At 37.8% G+C, this 18,738-nt stretch overlaps 1 protein-coding gene across 20 annotated transcripts in view; it reads left to right on the top strand.

The window, feature by feature from the left end:
* Nucleotides 1–18,738, top strand: part of SVIL (supervillin) — a 138,249-nt gene that overhangs the window by 101,033 nt on the left and 18,478 nt on the right. For 11 of the 20 annotated variants that reach the window (XM_086742058.1, XM_086742061.1, XM_086742055.1 and 8 more), the window contains 6 exons: nt 4,947–5,076; nt 9,161–9,238; nt 9,820–9,888; nt 14,961–15,111; nt 17,796–17,885; nt 17,968–18,054. In XM_086742058.1, the coding sequence (XP_086598184.1) occupies nt 4,947–5,076; nt 9,161–9,238; nt 9,820–9,888; nt 14,961–15,111; nt 17,796–17,885; nt 17,968–18,054 (605 nt within the window). The remainder of the gene's footprint in view (nt 1–4,946; nt 5,077–9,160; nt 9,239–9,819; nt 9,889–14,960; nt 15,112–17,795; nt 17,886–17,967; nt 18,055–18,738) is intronic. The other 9 variants (XM_086742071.1, XM_086742070.1, XM_086742066.1 and 6 more) reach the window with 5 other exon arrangements.

The raw sequence follows: 18,738 nt of genomic DNA, 5'->3' as shown, positions 1-18,738 counted from the left end.
GATGGCAATCAAGTGAGTAAAATTACAATTATTTTCTTCAGGTTGACATATAGGCCTATTTTTACTTCTTTTTTTCTCAGTGAAAACAGAGACAATAAAAAATAGATCCTTGATTAAATTTTCACTGTGTAACAGTATTCTCTCACTTGGTGAGAGGGGTGTGATATTAGGAACTCCTAACCATTCTTTTTGTATACATAATTTCAAAGCATGCTTCTTAAATTGGTGTATTTCTAGGAGGTATGTGAGTCATCCTCATTTATAAAGCATCCTCACTCCTTGTTATTCCCTTAACATAAAGAGGAGGCAGCTACAACAGCTGTGCAGCCTTCTGAGGGATGTACTTATCTTTTTTAGCTTACTGTTGCTGTTTTGTTTAAAGCAACCTTCATCCCTCACCCCTCTGTCCCCCTTCTGTAAACATGTCAACTCTCTGAGCAGATAAGGTTTAAGACCAGTAACTTACGGTTTGTAGGTAGTAAATGATTTGCCTTCCCTGATCCTGGTGGGGAGAAAAGAGGTTGGAGGGAAGGGAAGATCCAAGTATTAGCAGCTGTTTCAGTCCTAAATTTAATGCTTCAGTTGAGTTGATCTCTTGAGGAACTGATGTTAAATACTGTCAGTCACACTCACAATGTGGAATCACTTTTGTTAGGCCTCCAAGACTGTCTAGTCAGTCCTAAAGCTGACAAAAGAAAATACCTGCTGTCTCATCAGAAATTTGTATATTCTGATTCCAGAAACATCTGTAAATGGCAGAACTGGTATCAAAATGTTTTAGCCTTCCAAAATACTACAGTAGTCTACTACTTGTCCCAGAATTAAAAAGCTACAAAAAGTCATTTTTCTTTTGCTTGGCTATAGCTGGTGCCAAGTATTCATAAACCTCAAAGAACATTTCTGCTAAGGATTAGCTATTACACTTTGGGGTTTTTTTTTTTTTTTTTTCTTTTACATTCACTAACTTCATCTTCCCACCCAATGGATTTTTCTGGCTCTGTCAGACATTCTTTCACATTATGGAAGAACAGCTTTTCCACAGATGTAATGATATTTGGGCAGGATGCACGCATGCTGGTCTAGATGAAAGTGATTTTCCACAAAGGCATACTTCACTGAACTAATGTTATCTTTGTGGAGTGAGTGCATGCCTGGCATTTTCAGAATTACCTATATTATATGGAAGAATGAAAATAATGATTTTTTCAAGGAAGAAAAGATACCTATCCTCTCTTCTTCTGCAAACATGCAGCTTGGAGGTGAGAGGGAGTAAAGGCTCGTATCTTTGTATAGTTTTGGCTGTGCTTTGTTTTAGACAGCCAGGGCTGATCCACCAATGTGTTACATGAGTGGTGGAAACTGTTTAGGTTTTTTTAACTGTCTTGCCTTCAGGAAGAGGAATGTCTTGGAGGACTTTGAATGGAGCATCAGTTGCATGAAACTACCTGTCTTTGTGCTTTTATGGAGACCAAAGTTGCTACAAGGCCACCCTATCAGCTCTGTTTAGAAGTCAGCCACATGCCATTATCACCATTTAAAAAAAAATACAAATAATCCTAATTTCTGGTGGACCTCTTACCATTGTTCATTCCTGCTTAGGAAGAGCCCAGCCTAAACTTAATTTTCAACCTTTTTTGATGTATGGACACCAGAGCAAGACTTTCTCATGCATATTGGTCCCCACTATAGTGAATTTATGTACTCTTTAACAGTCGGTATCCTTTTTGTAGTTACTTATCTCATATTGGCCTCCAAGGTTTATGATTTAGCTGAAAAGAACCGGTCAAGTGCAGCCAATGGAGTACATGTGAAAGCCAAGCCTGTGTCCAGTTTAATCTATCTCAAGGATAACACTAGCAGCTAAGACACTAAAATATTGCCACAGAAGAAAGATGTGTCATTTTTGACATTTTTGCCAGGACTTTTGCCAAGGCCTTTCATACAGAGCTCCTTGTTTAGGCCAAACCATTGTTCAAAACTTATTTCTATTTCCCTTCAGTATTAATCAAACGTTTTGCCCTCAGCTGTGAAGGCTTTTGCTTTGAACCCATCCTGACACCTCTGAGATGACAATCATTCTATCTTGATGGCAGATGTTCTTTCTCAGTAGCAGGTGAAAAAAGGACACAGCAAGCTCTCAAAGATGGGCAGATATATAAAAAGCTTTTATTTCAAGAAAAGAGTAAAACTTATTTTTTCAGATCGGAAAAGTAACTCTTGGAGGCAAAAGCAGTATGAATAGAACTGTGAAAGTGAATAATGAATGATTATTCATTGTTTATCAAAAGTGGAAAACTGGAGGTATGCAATGAAACTAGAAGGCAGCAGGCCTTAAACCAGTCCAAGGGTTAGACCCAATAATTGCTTTATTTTTGTACTTTCCAAAGAGTTAGCTGTTATCTGCCTTGAGTTAAGCTACAGAGCTGGTGGGCTTGCTTGTGTGAACCAATTCAGTAGTTCTTGTATCTTTACTCACACAAAGGGTGCCCTCCAATTGTTGCTGAGTCAGGGCAGTCGGAGTTTATTGCCGTTTCCATTGTTTGAAAAAAAGCATGGCTTTAGGTTTTACACAGCAATGAAGTTTTCAACAGCATACAGGGCATACATGTTTCTTTAAGCAGTGACTTCATTGCTCAAAGCAGACATCATTGTGTTCTCACCCTAACGAGTTGTTTCTTTACACATACACTGAATACTGGAGGGCTAGTATGAGTCCATCCTTATGACAGAGGAGAAAACAAAGTCTCCAGACGCGTAGGAGCATTCTCAGAATTCCAGATTTTCTCTTCCTGATCAACCAGGTTGTTTGGAGCAAAGTTCTAGGGCAAATACCCTGCAGTAATGTCAGGTTAAAAAAAAAGAGGTTTTTTTTTCTGCCTGCTGTGCTGAGCAGCTATAGACTTTTTTTAAAAACAAAGCCATCTTAGGCCAAAGCTAACCAAAGTACCTTCCAGCTTGATCACATATGATCACAGGTCATTTCTAAGCAAAGCTGACCGGAGAGAACATAAATACTGAAGATAATTCAACTGCATGGTGGCAATTGAGTCCCATCTTGGTCTCCTCCACAGTTTCACACATGCATGGATGCACTCCAGAAGATTAGTTCTGGGCAGTGAAATCTTGTATACGTTCTGGAAACAATGACCATGGCCTCATCTCCTTATTGTGAGTCCTTCTCACCCCTACTCATCCCATGCTGTGAGGTATGAAGCAACCAGGCAAGTGAAGCCTGCCGGCGCTGCCTGCCTGGGCAGGAAGAGAGGAAATAACTGCTTTCTTGAATACTAACATTCTTACTGCCATTGTATTCTGTGGATTTGCTGTTTTCTGCATTCACAGTTTTTCTCAAATGACTGCCTTACGACCAATTGGTCATCCTTGAATAGATCAGTAGCATGGTTGCACGCCCTGGATTTTTGCAGGAAGCAGCTGTCTAAAACTTGGCTTCTGGCTAGGCTTGTTTGGTCCTACCCTTTCCTTCTCCCCACAAGTCTTGTCTTCAAGACAAGACTTACTGTCAGGGTAACAGTAATCACATCTGTAAAAAGGAATCTCTGTAATGCTGGTCAAAATAGGTTTAACTACCGAACTTGTTCAAATATTAATAGGGTTAAGAGTTTTTTATAATCCTTACTGAAATGCCTCGAATTAAAGTTATATAGTAGAACTTAATTAACTGAAATAAAACTTGTTTTTTATTTATTTATTAATAATTATTTGACTTTATCATTCATTTAAATTTATTAGTTATTTAAATATATTACTATTAATATATTAATATTTATTCATTATTTATTAAAACTAAGATTAAAATTATTTAGTAGACCAGTGCAACTATTTGCGCAAGTACTGCGGATAAACATTTTATGGATTACTGAGAATCGTTTTGGAAAGCTAGAAAATTCATACAGATAGTAATTTCTGAGGAAGGTAAGCTGAAGATCATGCCTGTGTAGACCTTGTATTCCTAACTGGCTTCCCCTACCTCCAAAACTAATCACCTCAGGGTTTGTAGGGACACATAGGTTCTAATTCTAGCAAAATAAATCTACATGCTGTCCCCAGCAGAGCCAGTCAGTGTCACTTTGTGCTATATTCGGAATTTTACTCAAGATTAGGAAATAGCACTTCTGAAAGATCCTGCTTACCTGAGATGAATGGTAATCCACATTTTAAATAGAAGACATCCTTTAAATGAATTTAATCTTGCAAATAGGTTTCACAGCTGTGGTGTAGTTAGCACCAAGTTACTAGGTGCACTGGTACTACTGATTTGTGTCACAGCAATGCCAGAGCTAAGCAAGGAGATACCAAGTGATGCCTAGGAGCCTGATAGTAACTTCAGTCACTGGAGTTGTGCTGAAAGCAGTAGCTGCAGAGTTGTCATTTGATGTACCTGATGAAACCTAATTGGTGGGGACCCGCTGAACAGACCTCTTTCTTCTTGGGTTTTACAGAAAATAATTTTTAAAATCTTTGTAAAATGAGTACAATAAAGACCAAAGGTAAGATTCATCTCATTAACTTTGGACATCTAGAGCATCAGCATCCATAGCTGAGCTCTGTGCCTTATTGACAGAAGGAAGGGGAAAAAAAGCAGTGATTAATCTAACCTATTTATATGTCTACTTTAGGGTGATCTGTGTTGTATCTTTGTCTCTCTTGACTGTATTGGCAATTTCCACTGACTATACAAATTAACTGAGGTGCCTGTCTCAGATCTAGATGTCTGAGTTTTGACAGATGGTTCCCACTCAACATGTTCAGTAAAGGTTTTGTGAGCTTTGTATATGTGTATGAAATGTATATAGCTATAGTTAATGTTAGAAATCTTAATTTCAAATTCTCTTAAATGCCGCATTAGTGAAACAATAAGGGTAGCTTTTGAGGATAACCGGAAGTACAGTGTTTAAAGCTACCTGTTGGTGTGGTTTTTCTTCTAGGTTGGCATTGCTGAAGAAGAGTGGTGAAGAGGATTGGAAGAGCAGGCTCGGCAAAAAGCAGGAGTATGCAAAAGTGTCTGTGACTGATCGTAGCGCGCAGATGCAAGAAGTTGAGCAGCTGTTGAAGAAGGTAACTCTATCCTTGTTTGGAAAAAAAAATCTTTCTTGAAATGCTTCAGCTTTTTGAAGATGCATCCAACTAGATAGGCATGCCTAATATTAGCTACTAGCTCCTGCTATTCCTCTTGTTGTCAGACTTGTTTAAAAAACAATTCTCTCAACGTGAGACCTCTTTAAACGAGAATGTCTTCACTGTCTTGGGACGTATAATATTGGTTACTGTGTCTTTACATCAGCAGATTATGAACCAATAAGTGGGCCTGTAAGGTTTCTGGAACGTTTACAGGTATAATGGTTTAAGCCCTTTTTCCCCACAATGAAATTGGCTTAAGACATTAAGTTCAGGTGTTTTCTTTAGTATGAGTGAGCTTGTAAAAATTTCCAGTTCCTGAAGCTGTGTTGTCTCTGTTCATGTAATACTTTTTGAGCAGCAGTTTTGGATCCTAGAAACACTGAGGAAAGGCATACCAGAGCATTGATGAGCCATTTGGCTTTTGGTTATCTTGCATGATCTTTGGTGGTTTTGGATAGCCAAAACCATCTGGACAAGGACTTTATCTGTCTTGACAGTGTTGGTGAATAGAGTGAGAGATGGGTAGAAAGATGTAGAGGAAAGGGAAGTCCGCATTGTTATCGCACTCTGGCTATGCATTGTTATCGCACTCTGGCTATGTCCATACATGAGTAAGTTACATTGCCCAGCAGGAGTGGATCTGTAAAGCAGAACGATTACTGATGAGGACTTGCTATCTATACCCTACTTGCTTGTTTTGCTTCAGTGAAGTTTTGCCTCAGGCTAAATTTAGTCTGCTCTTGTGGCCTGACTGCCTTAGCAGCCCTGCTGTTATGTGGGAATCCAGGAGTGTGCTTCAGGGCTTAGTTTCATCCTTTTTTGGATGTTCATCCTTAGTTTCTGTGCATTCTGCACAGAAAGTGAGGATGACTGGGCGATCTCCTTTAAAATGTACTGCTAGTTCAAACTACAGAACTAATGTAGACTTGCTTCCCTTCTGAGTCTAGTATTTTGAAAATGATTAGCAGATAAAATAGACTGTTTCAAAAGCCTTTAATTTTTGAAGGAGTATTTTCACAGAGGACAAGTGAAGGTAAAGTTTGTGCTATAAATTTTACTAGAGGAGACAGTAATCTTTGGATTTAATTATTTAGTTGTGAAAATGTTGCTTCTATTAAATAGTATAGGCAAACAATAACAAAAAGTCTCCTGTTCCATCAGTATATCACAAGTAAAGAGTTGTTACAGTTTGTCATTATTGAGGATAAATCCGTGCCTGAACATGTAACTCATAAATGGTTGTGTGTTAATTGGACAGAAAAACAAGAAAGCTGATTTTTGCAGTATGGTTTATGAGTTTGTTTTGGTTTTGCCCTGTGGACTTGCTCAAAAATCTAGTCGCTAGTTTGAAAGATGTACTAAAGCAGAAATAGTTTCAGCAAGGAAAGCTAAATTGCGGTCACATTTTTAACAGAGTAGTCTCCAAAATGACAACTGTTGAGATCAGATAACGAATGTGCTCCAGTAAAGACAATGGGGTTGAGAAAAAGCTTTAAGCAGCTGCCAAGATTTAGGCAGAGACAAAACCTTTGATCTCTCCTCTTGCTCCCCAGCACCCATATCCTCCCTGCTGTGTTACCATGTGCAGCAACTTCACTCAGCGTAGCACAAGTTAGGCTTTTAAAGCAAGTAAGCGAGCATGAAGTGCTTGAAAGGTACAAGCTTTGAAGTGACAATGCTAGCACTGGGAGTTTCTGTGACACCGGGTCACCCGCTCTGCTGGTTTCATGTTAGCTCTTGGCTATTTAGAGCCTAAATCAAAGGATTTGCATGTCTGCCAGTGGGTGAAATCTTGGATGCATATGAAAAAATGTTAGTCTTGCTAGATACACAACTCCCTGAACTGTATTGATATTTGTGACACTGATTCATTATGTGATACATGATAAATAATGTAAAGCTTCGTGAAGTTGACCACACTACTTAAAACACACTGTGTCAGCTGCCCTTAAATCTGGAAATACTATTATTGATAATTAATCAGTGTGATGGCTATTATCCTTCGAGAACCATGAAGCAGTGTGCCATTGAAGTCTCTATTTGTAGAAGAGCTCCGAGACTGCAATGTGCTTGAGAATCTTAGTACTTTCTGTTGCTGAACTGCAATAAAAATGCAGGAATTGTATTGATTACTGTGTTTTGAGCTAGTTAAAATAGAATTTCCACACATGGCAGTCATGTGTTGACAGGAAGGGTGTGTAAACGTCTGTCATGCCCTGGTGGTTCAAAATAATGCCTGAAGTTTTTCGTTGCAGTGTGTCACTCCTGTTAATGTAGTCAGACACCTCTTTAGGTTTTCTTTTGTGTGTGTGCCTCTTAAAAAGTTATCTAAGTTGTTCTGGAGATTTGATTATTGAAGCATACCTGTATAAAATAGAGGTTTCTAGAGTATGTTTAGATTTCTAATAAACAACAAAAGTTGAAAGATTCATACTCTTAATAAAATAGTTACATTAAATAGTGCTGTTTGATCACATCTAGTCAAAATGCTTCTGCAGAATTGTCTGCGTGGTGCGATGTTGCTCCAAATGTGTTATAGTCATTTATATATAGGCTAAACTGTAGAAAAAACATAAAATTCATGGAAAAGCTGACAGAGCTCAAATGACGGGGAAAAAGGACTAAGCAATTAACTCAAGGAGTTACAGATGAGAGGGGAAGCTGAGATTTACTTGGAGGTCCAGCATCTGTTCTGATGATTGCTGCATATAGGAGGAAAATTTGTTAGTAGCTGTGAGACTTCTTAAATTATTATTAAAACATATTTGGACAATTCAAAGGGTAGCTCTAACATCAGGGGAACAACTGTACACTGAGTAATTTTATTTGGGAATAATGTTTTTTATTTAATGTATTTTTGTTCATCATCTTAGGTTGGATGGAAGACTTCCAGCTGGATTTTCTCATGGGTAGAAAAATTAACTAACTTTAAAATCTTTCTTTAGTATCAAAATATCAAGATTTATTGGAATGAAAATGCCTAGTTTATAGTCAGCCATTTTTAACAGAGTCCCTGATTAATGTGATTACCAGCTGCACTGCAGTCGCATTAAAGCAGTGAATGACATTTGAAATGCGCTTAATTCTTACAGCAAGTTCAAATTGCAGCTCAGCACTTGTGTTAAAGGCTAGGGCTGAACAGTCAATTCAGAATTACTCAGAGAGAAAGCATGTAAAAATCTTAATGGGGTAGGCCCTTAAAAAGTGACCTTTAGGTCACCTTTAGGCAAAATATTAGTCTCTTGCTGTAGTAATGGTTTTATCCATTTCATATCTGGCATCCGCTGAGTGCACATACTCAGTTCTAATCAAAGCTGAAACTCTAATGATCAGGCTGCATTCTGAGCCACTCTAACAAGCTGAACTTACCCGTATTCTGTGCGAGGTTCCACGTTTGCTTTAAGCTATAGAAAGGAAGAAGAACTACAGATGATAAAGCCAACATCTAATCAGCTTTGGGTAAGCCCAGCTCTAAGACAGGGGTTACGTGTAGGCTGTGTTTAAAATGGTGAACTCACCTTCGCTGAGAGCTGTGGGCTTAGCAATTCCCTCCAGATGGCTTATGAGTATCCCAGTTTTAATAAGCTTTCTTTCCTTTCATCCAGAAAATAGGTGGCTTGTTATTTAGCAGATTCCGATTAGAATTGCAGCAGAATTATTCACAATGTGGTTGACATGGTTCATCAATTCATTGGTGCATGAAAATGGGGACAAAACAATTACCAGCACATGAAAAGTGTATCTTCTGGCTGTGCTGTTTCCTTCTGTGTTGAGTTGTAGTGATATTGTTACTAACTTGTTTAATTCCTGCATGGAATGGCTTTGGTAAACTTGCTGTTGTATTATGATAACATTTTTGATCTCTGGCTTTCCAATAGAGAAGATACTTCTAGAGGATTGAAAGGTTCAGATTTACTTTACTTTAAAAAATTAGAGGAAGATTAGTTATTTCCCCTCATCTCTGTTTCTGATAGTCCAGTTCTTTTCTAATTCCTTTGCTTTGCTTCTGTCCTTGTCATAGGAACCTGTATATGCTTCTACTTACTCTCCCGTTATACCTGCTCTCCATAAATTTCATCCTTTTCTACCTATTAATCAGGTGAGCAAAAGTCTGCACAATTTAAATGCTCAACAATTTTAAGTAAGCATATTTTGGCAGTTGGGGTTTTTTCACATAGGAAATTAGTAATCCTCTTAAATGATTAACCAGCTTAGTAAATGCTGCTTTAAAGAAACATAGTATTATGCCACTATGCTGTGTACTCCTCTTCAATATACATTCTGCTAGTGTTTCTCTTATGGTTGCCTTTCTAAAAGTTCTGTATCTGTTAGGCTATATAGGTGAGAAAGTAAAGGAAGGAGACATTATTGCATTCATTATAACACTGAAAACTTGTTTAAAAGGGTATATAAAAGGAGCAATATGTAACTGCACAGCATTAATTATAGAATGAGATGCTGTGTACTTTGTCTTCTCTGTAAGTAATGCACATATACAATGTAAGACATAAAATCATCTACATTTATTAACTGTAAAAAACAAGCTGCTTTTGTTCAGAGGTGACTTTCCTATAGAGCTTTTCCCTAGTCTCTGTCTAAAGGATTTTTGCTGTGGCACATCCTGCTTCTTTTCTCTGACTATCCCATCTTCTTGCTTCTCTCTCTCTTTCTTCCTTTAAGGTCTGTAGTACTAGTTTGAAAGAATCAAGCTCTCTGATTTCTGATGAACGTCATCCTTGGAGATGGAAGGTGAAATGCTGTATAAACTTTCTGTTTAATTATTGGAGGGAGGAGTAAGACAGAAAATTACATTCAGATCTGGAAACATTCAAGGCCAGATTGGACGGGGCTCTGAGCAACCTGATCTGGTTGAAGATGTCCCTGCTCCTTGCAGAGGAGTTGGATTAGATGACCTTTAAAGATCCTTTCCAACCCAAACCATTCTATGATACTATGATCTTTTACTCTGAATTTATTTAATTAAAAATTAAATTTGAGGCTAGTAACTGAAATGTGTTAGTGTTACCTCTTCTTTGTAAGCTCCAGATTTAATATACCTTCATTACTGTTCACTTCTGATAACCTATTCATTTTATTGTGACAGAGTTCACCAGCTCTATATATCTAGGGGTAAATATATAGTCTAACTTAAAAACATAATATCCCCCCCCAGTAGTGAGAGGAGGCCCTTCAATGGGCTGTTCATGCCATCTTTCTTAAAAGGGGAACACCCAAAAAGTGTTCATCTTTCCATTGACCATGGTCAGCTACATCCTGCCCTCTTAGAAAGCTGCTTCCTTTTAGGATAGTGTCAAGTGCGTAGAGATTTGAGTTTTTTCCTGGCACAATTAATCATTTTGTTGTTTGCACCAAACATGCATACATTCTATTTTGCTCAAACCACCTTTGAACAGAAAGCTGTTCATTTCCATTTCAATTTTCTCCTTACAAGACTCATAAAGTTGCAGAGGAAAGCAATGCAGAAACTTTTCCATACATATACAGCCGTTGTATTCTCCTTGTGCTTTTTTTTTTGTCTTAGGAGCCTAAACTAGAGAATTTACTTACATTAAAAAGCGAATAGATACTTTTTAAATTCTTCTTTTATATAACTTGTAACATTGGTTTTAAATGGATCCGGCTTCTGAAAAATGCATTTTTTTAATGTTCATTCTTGGTTTGGGCTCCCTTAGATAGAGACAGTCTTGATCTTCAACGTAGAAAATGATGAATTATCTTATTTCTTGCATTAAGAAACAAAATGAAATTCCAAGCAACAAACCAGCATGCCAACAGACCACTCTCAGTTGTGTTCTTGTGACCTAAAGGGGACACTGCTTGGACTGGGAAATTGCAGGGTACAGAATGGAGCGTTGCCTAGATGTGAACCCTTCCTCAGCGTGAACTGGCGCTGCAAAAGCAGTGGAGTGCCTGTGCATACCCTCAAGAAATGTGTTGCAGTGCTAGAAAAGACCAGTATTATCATCCAGCATAGTCAAGCAGTGGGAGAAAAGTAATCCCTGTTTCTCACTGTTCTGGCATCGAGTCTGTAACTCCTCAGACTTAAAACAGATCTTTGAGAAAAAAATATGCAGTCTTTGTTCTAAACTGTCAACATACAGAAAATTCACTGCAATATTAAAGTAATTTTTCATGTGTAATTATTCTCACTGGGTAAAACTTAACTCTTAATGCTCTCTTCAGTAAAAAGAAATACAAACCTGATTTAATCTGAGGTAGATTTTCAAATCTTGAAAAAATATTTTAGTCCTTCCCTGAAACATTTCAAAATTGTCAACATCCCGGGTAGAAGTCTAGAGACTGGAAGTGGATGAGTTATTGCAGTACAGATTATCTGTTCCGAACAACTCTTTCATGGGAATTTTTCTTATCTTTTTTTTCTGTCTTCCTAATTGGCTGGTTTTGCTTGTTTCCCTTTCAAATAGCATTTCTCTTAAAAGCCTGATTTACCATTTTTTCTGATAACCCTTTTTTTTAATCCATCTATGTGCTTATTTCTTCTTGGCTCTTCTGATGTTGATGCCATCCTCAGAGTCTTCTCAGCAGAACTGTATCTTTTTTTTCGATGTGCATGAAAACATTTTTATCAAAGTTGGGACGAATCAGATCACTGCATGGCTCTTTTCTGTTTAGAAATAATTTTTCAATCAGTTAACTAGTTTGCAGCCTGTAAGCTGCACTGATATTTTTATATTGCTCAAAAGAACTCAGAATGTCATCTGTGATTAAGTCAAATATGTTAAAGAAATCAGAGGTAACTGTGTTAACATATTTAATCATACTTGATCTCATCAAACTTACCATTTTGATTAAACCTGTTTTCCATAATGCCATGTGGAATGGCATTAATTACGTGCCTGAGCTTTGATTCTTTACTGATTGTCTTAGAGCAGTCTTACCATGAGTGTCCGGAACAATACACAGCTTGTGTGACCTGTACCTACATGCTTTAGTTCTTCTAAATATTGTCCCCATCTGAGCTTTTATCAGTCCTATACATTTTCCCATTTTCAAAGGTTTTTTTTTTAAAATTACTGCTTCTGTTTGGGGCATCTCTTATTCCAGTTATTTCATGTTGTCAGATGCCAATTTTTCTGATCCTTTTTCTGTTTCACTTCATTTTAGAAATTTGTCATTTGTCTGAAACAGGAGATATCAATGAACATGTGGGTGTATTTTTCATGACAAATTAGGATATTTCATTGAACATGACAATCTTTTTTGTTTAATGGAAAAATAGCATGGGAGCTGTTGTATTCCTAAGCTTTTACTTACTCCTGATGCACTAAAATAATTCTTGTTTTGGCTTTTTATTGGGATCTTTAGCTCCCCTTATAAAAATGTCACAGTTACAAATTTGAGATTTTAATCTTTGTTTATACATATTTTTTTTAAAACTGGAAATAAAATTTGCACTTAAAAGCTTGTAAAGTTTTACCTTTCTTGACATATTTTCTGCCCACCAGAACGTGTTTGACCAACTAATTTTTCCATAAATGCTGTCATTTGACAGTTGTGAAAGTTTTCTAAACTCTCTCAATTACCAGATATATTTGTTTTGAAATTTCTTTTGACAATTGCATTGACTCATACTAGTTTTCCAGCTATAGAAAATTATTTTCTTTAAGCGTCACATATATTTTCGTTTTTCACGAGGACTGTTACAGCAAATTAAATGGGTTAGGGATTGCTTGGTGTCTATTCAGCTTATAATTTTTTTTTAGCTAATTTGTTTATTAATACAGGAAGATGGGACTCTTCATGCATTAGGAAGAGCTCTAATATGGAATTGCTCTGAGGTTTGTAACATACACATCCAGTCTGACTCCTGTTTTTTTTAGGAACTCCAAGGATGTTTTGCTCAATGGAACAGCTCGAAATCTTCCATTAAAAAAAAAAAAAAAATGTTTGTTTCTAACATTAGACAGCTACTTACTCTCCTTTGTCCTTTGACAAGGCTCCAGCATTACTCATGATCTTTCTGACAATTTACATGTGCTGTGATTAACACATTTGCATACCAAGTCTGTGTCTTCAGAATTTTCAGTGGCTCTGCAGACTCTGGACCTTCAGATGTTTGCTGGAGATAAAATTCAAAATTAAGCCCCTTGTCACTGGGGAAAAAAAAAAAAAAATATGTATATATTAATTTCCTGCCAAGATCTCCTCTAGTGTGTTGCTGTGGGGTTTTATTCTAGCGTCTGTTCATCCCATAGGTGTCTGCTTTGGACACTGGAATGGGCAGAGATTGGGGAAGTGAGCAGAGATTATTTCCAGTGTTTTTATTTAAAGCATTCAGATGCTTTTACAGCAGAGGAAGCGATGTTGAGTAGACTTGCATCTTGTTGTTGCTATTGAACATTTCAGAATTCTAGGGAAAAATCAGAGGTTTTTATCTTGATTATCATGACTTGCAGTCAGAGTGTCTGGCTGCACAGCTCTATTTCCTAATAAACTGAGAGCAAATGTTACTGCGGAAGGCTGCAGAGGTAAACGAAACCAGAGGAAGGGCTCTTGTGTCCTAGTCCTTGTACAAGCTACTTATAGGCTTGTCTTTATTCTTTGGGCTGATGGATACTGTTCCTGGTAAATGCTGAAAGCTACAAAATCTCTGTGTGTCCTCTGATGTCACAAGACTTTTTATATAAAATGACTGTTTTATTTAGTCTGATTTTAAGCAAATAAATAAATAAGAATATCTGGGTTTATAGCTCTTCCTTATATCTTGAAACTGAGAAGAGTGTTTATGTTCACAAGCTTTTGGGTCATTTTTCATTTCCCCTCTGTAGCTGTATGAGCTAGAGCTGTGATAAAGCTCCAGATTTTCATATGTTTTTTTTTTTCAATTCTAGCAGCTAGGTTGTGAAGAAAAATGCCAAATGGCAGACAACTTGGAAGTAATTCTAGAGTTGACAGTCCCATGCACTAGAAGTACTTTCATACTTGATTTCTATACAGTATAATCCCTGAAATTGTGCTACTTTTTTAAGATGTGTGTTGAAGCAGTATTTCTTTGGCCTGACCCAGCTACAGCAGAGTATGTAAATTCAGTTTCTTTCCTGTTTCATGTACCGTCATCAATCCTCTGTGTTAGGAGAGCACTAAGATACTTAGTGCTCCTAGCTGCTCCTAATCACTCAAGTTGTTGGCTGTTACCCTCTAAAGCAAGCAAGGAAAGCTGAGGGTGACCTAAAAAAAAAAAAAAAAAAAAAAAAAAAAAAGATGATCACAGTCATTGGAAAAATATTCAGTGGAGCAAGCTGACAGAGGAACTAAAGTGAGCAGCCTCTGGAGAGATAAGGGTGCTAATCCTGCCTGGAGAATTGAGTTACTGTAAGAGAGTGACTCAGGAATCACAAACTGAAGTTACACTTCTTCGTTTTTATTCCCTGTGCCAGCTGCAGATTTGCACACTTGAAAACATCTGCTGGAAGTCAGTTTAGTGATCTCACTAGTGTAGCAGGTCACGCTTCAAAAGAACAAGGTGTGGAAAATTATATTGTATGCGAAGTAAATGGTTTGCTTTGCTTAGGGGGATGCCATTTGCCTTGGCTGGTAGCTTCAAGAAGAGGTCAAAGAGCATAGACCAAAACCTTGTCTTCACAGTGTAATGGGGCAGCAAGACAATGAAGCTCCTCAGGGTCAGGATCACTGTGCCTGTGACTTCCCATTAGTAGCTTGTTCTCCTGTTCTCTTCCCTGTACAGCTAGCAGCTGAAATGTTCAGGTAGTCCTTTGCTATATCCTCACCAGTTGGTTTTTTTTTTTAAAAACATCTTTTTCTCTTTTCCCCCAAAAAAGCAGAGAATATCAGATAACCAGGAGAGCCAGATGACCATTGAAGAAAGGAAGCATCTGATTACAGCTCGAGAAGAAGCCTGGAAGTCCAAGGGTAAAGGAGCAGCCAATGACTCCACGCAGTTCACTGTAGCTGGCCGAATGGTAAAAAAAGGTCAGTGATTAAATGATCCTAATATAAATAAGCCGCTGCTTATCTGTCTAGTTAAAATAAAATCCAGCTAAAGCAATGCAGAAACAGCATCCATGTTTAGCAAGAGGAGGACTGTTTATCTTCAACTGAATATCACATCGTGAGGCTGTCCCTCTAGCTTCTTCTGGCCACTGGTATTGATCCATTTTGTTCTGTGCTGTTGCACTACCATCCAGTTCTTACTGGGCTATCTGACTGGTGGCAGTCAATCACTTGAGCAGTCATATGTTTTGTTTTTCCTTCTAACACATTCCAGAGGGCACAGTTGAATTATTCTTTCTTATTTATTCTTCCTTTGAAAACCCAGGTGCACTGTCTAGAGAAAAGTTGTGAAATCTAGTTGTTGCTATTGCTGGCACTTCCTCCACTCCTAGGATCACTGGGAATATTTAGCAAGCACATGTTACTTTTATGGATGCTATTTTGGACAACAATTTCAAGTGTTGTGTTTAGCTGAAGAAATCACTGAACAAATTTCTGCATAGAACCAAGGAGTAGAAATGACAAGGGAGCAATGTTGACATTTTTGGGATCTCTTGACTTCGATCACTGTTTCCAGATGCAATTATTCTTCTGAAGTGGACTGGAGTCTCTGAGGGTTGTACATGGTAGAAATATAGCTGTTCGTGCAGTGCAGCTGGGACAGCGATAGCTTTGGGAAGAAGGCACCTAAAGTGATCTCTTGTGGTTAACAAATACTAAACTATATTTTGTTACAAGAACTTGATTATTAAACACAACAACAATGAACCTTGAGGTAAATGACAACTCAGAAAAAATAAACATTGTGGGGTGAGGGCAGTATTGCAACAGGGAGTAACTCCCTTTGAAATCCCAGCCACATTCTGTTGGCAGATAAACATACACGGTATTAGGAATTACATCTATTAGTAACATATTTTAGCTGCTGCCTACATTGTTTTACTGCTAGAAACACCAGTGGTCAGTGTCTAAAGACTAACCTATTTTGGAGGGTCACCAAGAAAAAGTGTTCAGTTGTCTACAGACTGATTTTTGAGGGTTTTTTTTTTGCCAAATAGATTGGTCTTTGGAAAGGAATAGAAGGTGACAGCATTTGCTTTTCTTAATGGGAAAAGAAAAATACCTTGAAAGGATCTCATTAGGTGCTGCAATTATTCTTTTGGAGAAGCAAGGTAATCCGGTGGCAGTTTCATCAATAAAAGTAGCCCACATGGGTTTTTATTCAGATATGTGCTATTTTTGTTGCTTAGAAGAATAAATTATCATGATGAGTTTTTAATTTAAGAGATTATGAGAAGGCAATGCAAAATTAAATCCTTGTTATATACATGTGCACAGATGCTGTATTTTAATTGCTGCTTATGGCTGAAAACTTTTCAGTCCTAATTGGAAGGTGATTTTTTACTGACATCTGAGCGGTTCTCAGTGTGGTCTTGTGGATTAAGTCCTGGGAGAGCTGCTTTAAGAGCTCTGTCCTATCTAATACGTCTTGATGAAGGCTTTACTAGTTGACTTAAACCCTGCTGGAATTTTGAGTCTCTTGGGTAACAGGGAAGAAAATTGTTTGTAGAAAAGTTCCTCAGTTGTATTCTAAACCTATCTTGGTGTTTGACAATTCTGACTTGCTAGGACTTGCAGTAAAGATAGCAGAAATGCAGTTAGTGTATATTCCCCAGCACAATATAGATTTAATCTGATCAAAATAACTCAAGGCTTAAACCTATGTGGCTCATTACTTAGTAAGCTATGGCTAAGTGGAAAATAGATATTAGAGGAAAGTTTAAACATTAGTTTCCCCATTTACTGAAAGTCTAGGCAACAAGAGGCAATAGATGCAATTCTTTGCTTCAGTATGCTTTTGTACCTAATAAGAAACACAAAACCTATGGAGTTTGTGCCATTTCTCTTACTGGAGCAACATAGATTCACATGAAAAGAACTAAACAAAAATAATCATATTTTATCCACTGAGTCTAGAATGATTTGTTTCATGATAGTTACTGAAAAGAAGGGAGGAGAGTACAACAAAAGGAGGGAGTAGTGCTTCATGCAGTGGGGACTCTGACTTCCATTTTTACTTCCATTTCCACGTGTTCTTAAAAAAGCAGCAGGGCCCAAGAATTACTCCTTAATCCAGCAACAATATTCACAGGTCAGATGCATCCTGCTATGTGTATTAATAGAGATGAGTTTAAGTTAAAAAAGAGGGGTGATGGTGTGGTGGTTGTTAAGGTGCCAAGCAAGATCTTGGTAGTTTCCCTCCTAACTACCCTTTTTTGTTCAGAACAGTTGCATGCTGTTAAAATGTGGCTTGTAGTAGAACTGGAGTCCAAAAGTAGGCCAAGTGAACTGCTGCTACCTTGAAAAAAAGCAAAATTCAAGAGAAAGCATGTTCCTTGTGTTAGCTTGCTTGCAGACACTTGGAAACAAAGCTTTGTTCTTGTGAATGGGACAGTTTCTGAGGCTGCTGTTGATTTAAGGAGCAGGCAGGGCAGTGCACTCTGCCGTCCCCAACATAACAGTTGTGGAGGCTGGGGAAGTATGAGGGACTGTAAGAAGCAGCAAGGCTCGTCTGCTTTCCCTAAATAGCTTGCCTTGTCATCGTTGTTGGAAACGTGGGCTGACCCTGGACTGCATTTCCTATGTTCTCTCTTCTTACACAGGCCTGGCTTCTCCAAGTGCGCTAACACCAGTAGCATCCCCTTTCAGTAACCGGCAGAAGTCTACCACTCCAGTTACAAAGCCCTTGGAAGGTAAGGAATAAAAACGGCTGAAATATATTCAGGCTTTTTTGCTTCCTGTCAATTAACAAGTTTTACTTTCTGGTTTGCTTAGAAATTGAAGCCAGGCCTGATATGCAATTGGAATCAGATATGAAACTTGACAAGTTGGAGTCGTTCTTGGGAAGGCTGAATAACAAAGGTTGGTAGAGTTACCAAAGGTAGCAACGTATGCACTCTCCGGCTTCAGTAAATCACTTAAAGTACCTCCTAGTTAAAATATCTAGTAACAGAAACGGAATATTTCTGTGTTCAGACTGTACTTACTGATCATACAGTTTTTTTTGTGATTCGGTCTTTGCTAAATTTAACAAAAAAGTCTTACACTGTTGTATTACAAATAGTATAAATCACAGATGCCAAAATGACATTGTTCTTTCTCTACACAAAATGTACACATTCTTCTTGAATGCAAAATTTCTTAAAACCACACAGCCAATCTGACCCATATTGCCATATACAATGAAACAGCTTTAAGTGTAGTTTAATCTTATTAAAATCAAGATAGGACACTAAGCTGCTCCCAAGTACAATTCATTCACCTTCCTCCTTTTTTTTTTTTCTTTTTTTTTTTTAAAATGACTCTCTGTAGGAGCTCATACAGCTTTCTTGTACAGATTGTTGGCTACCTATGAAGCTCTCAAGTTCTATGGTGTTTCCATCTCATATATCTGGCCTCCATTTGTAAGACAAAAGTGTCAAGTACCATAAACAAGCATATTCACATTTCGGCAGTGGAAGCACTAGCGTAGGACAGGGATTGTGCCATACTCACTAGTCTGGAGTAGTGACTTTTCCAACCCAACCATTTTGTAATAAAGATTAT

Source organism: Chlamydotis macqueenii, chromosome 2 (assembly GCF_036417535.1).
Source record: "Chlamydotis macqueenii isolate bChlMac1 chromosome 2, bChlMac1.mat, whole genome shotgun sequence".
NCBI classification, from domain to species: Eukaryota; Metazoa; Chordata; class Aves; order Otidiformes; family Otididae; genus Chlamydotis; species Chlamydotis macqueenii.
The sequence above is the reverse complement of the archived record's forward strand: the minus strand, read 5'-3'. Positions and strand labels throughout refer to the sequence as shown.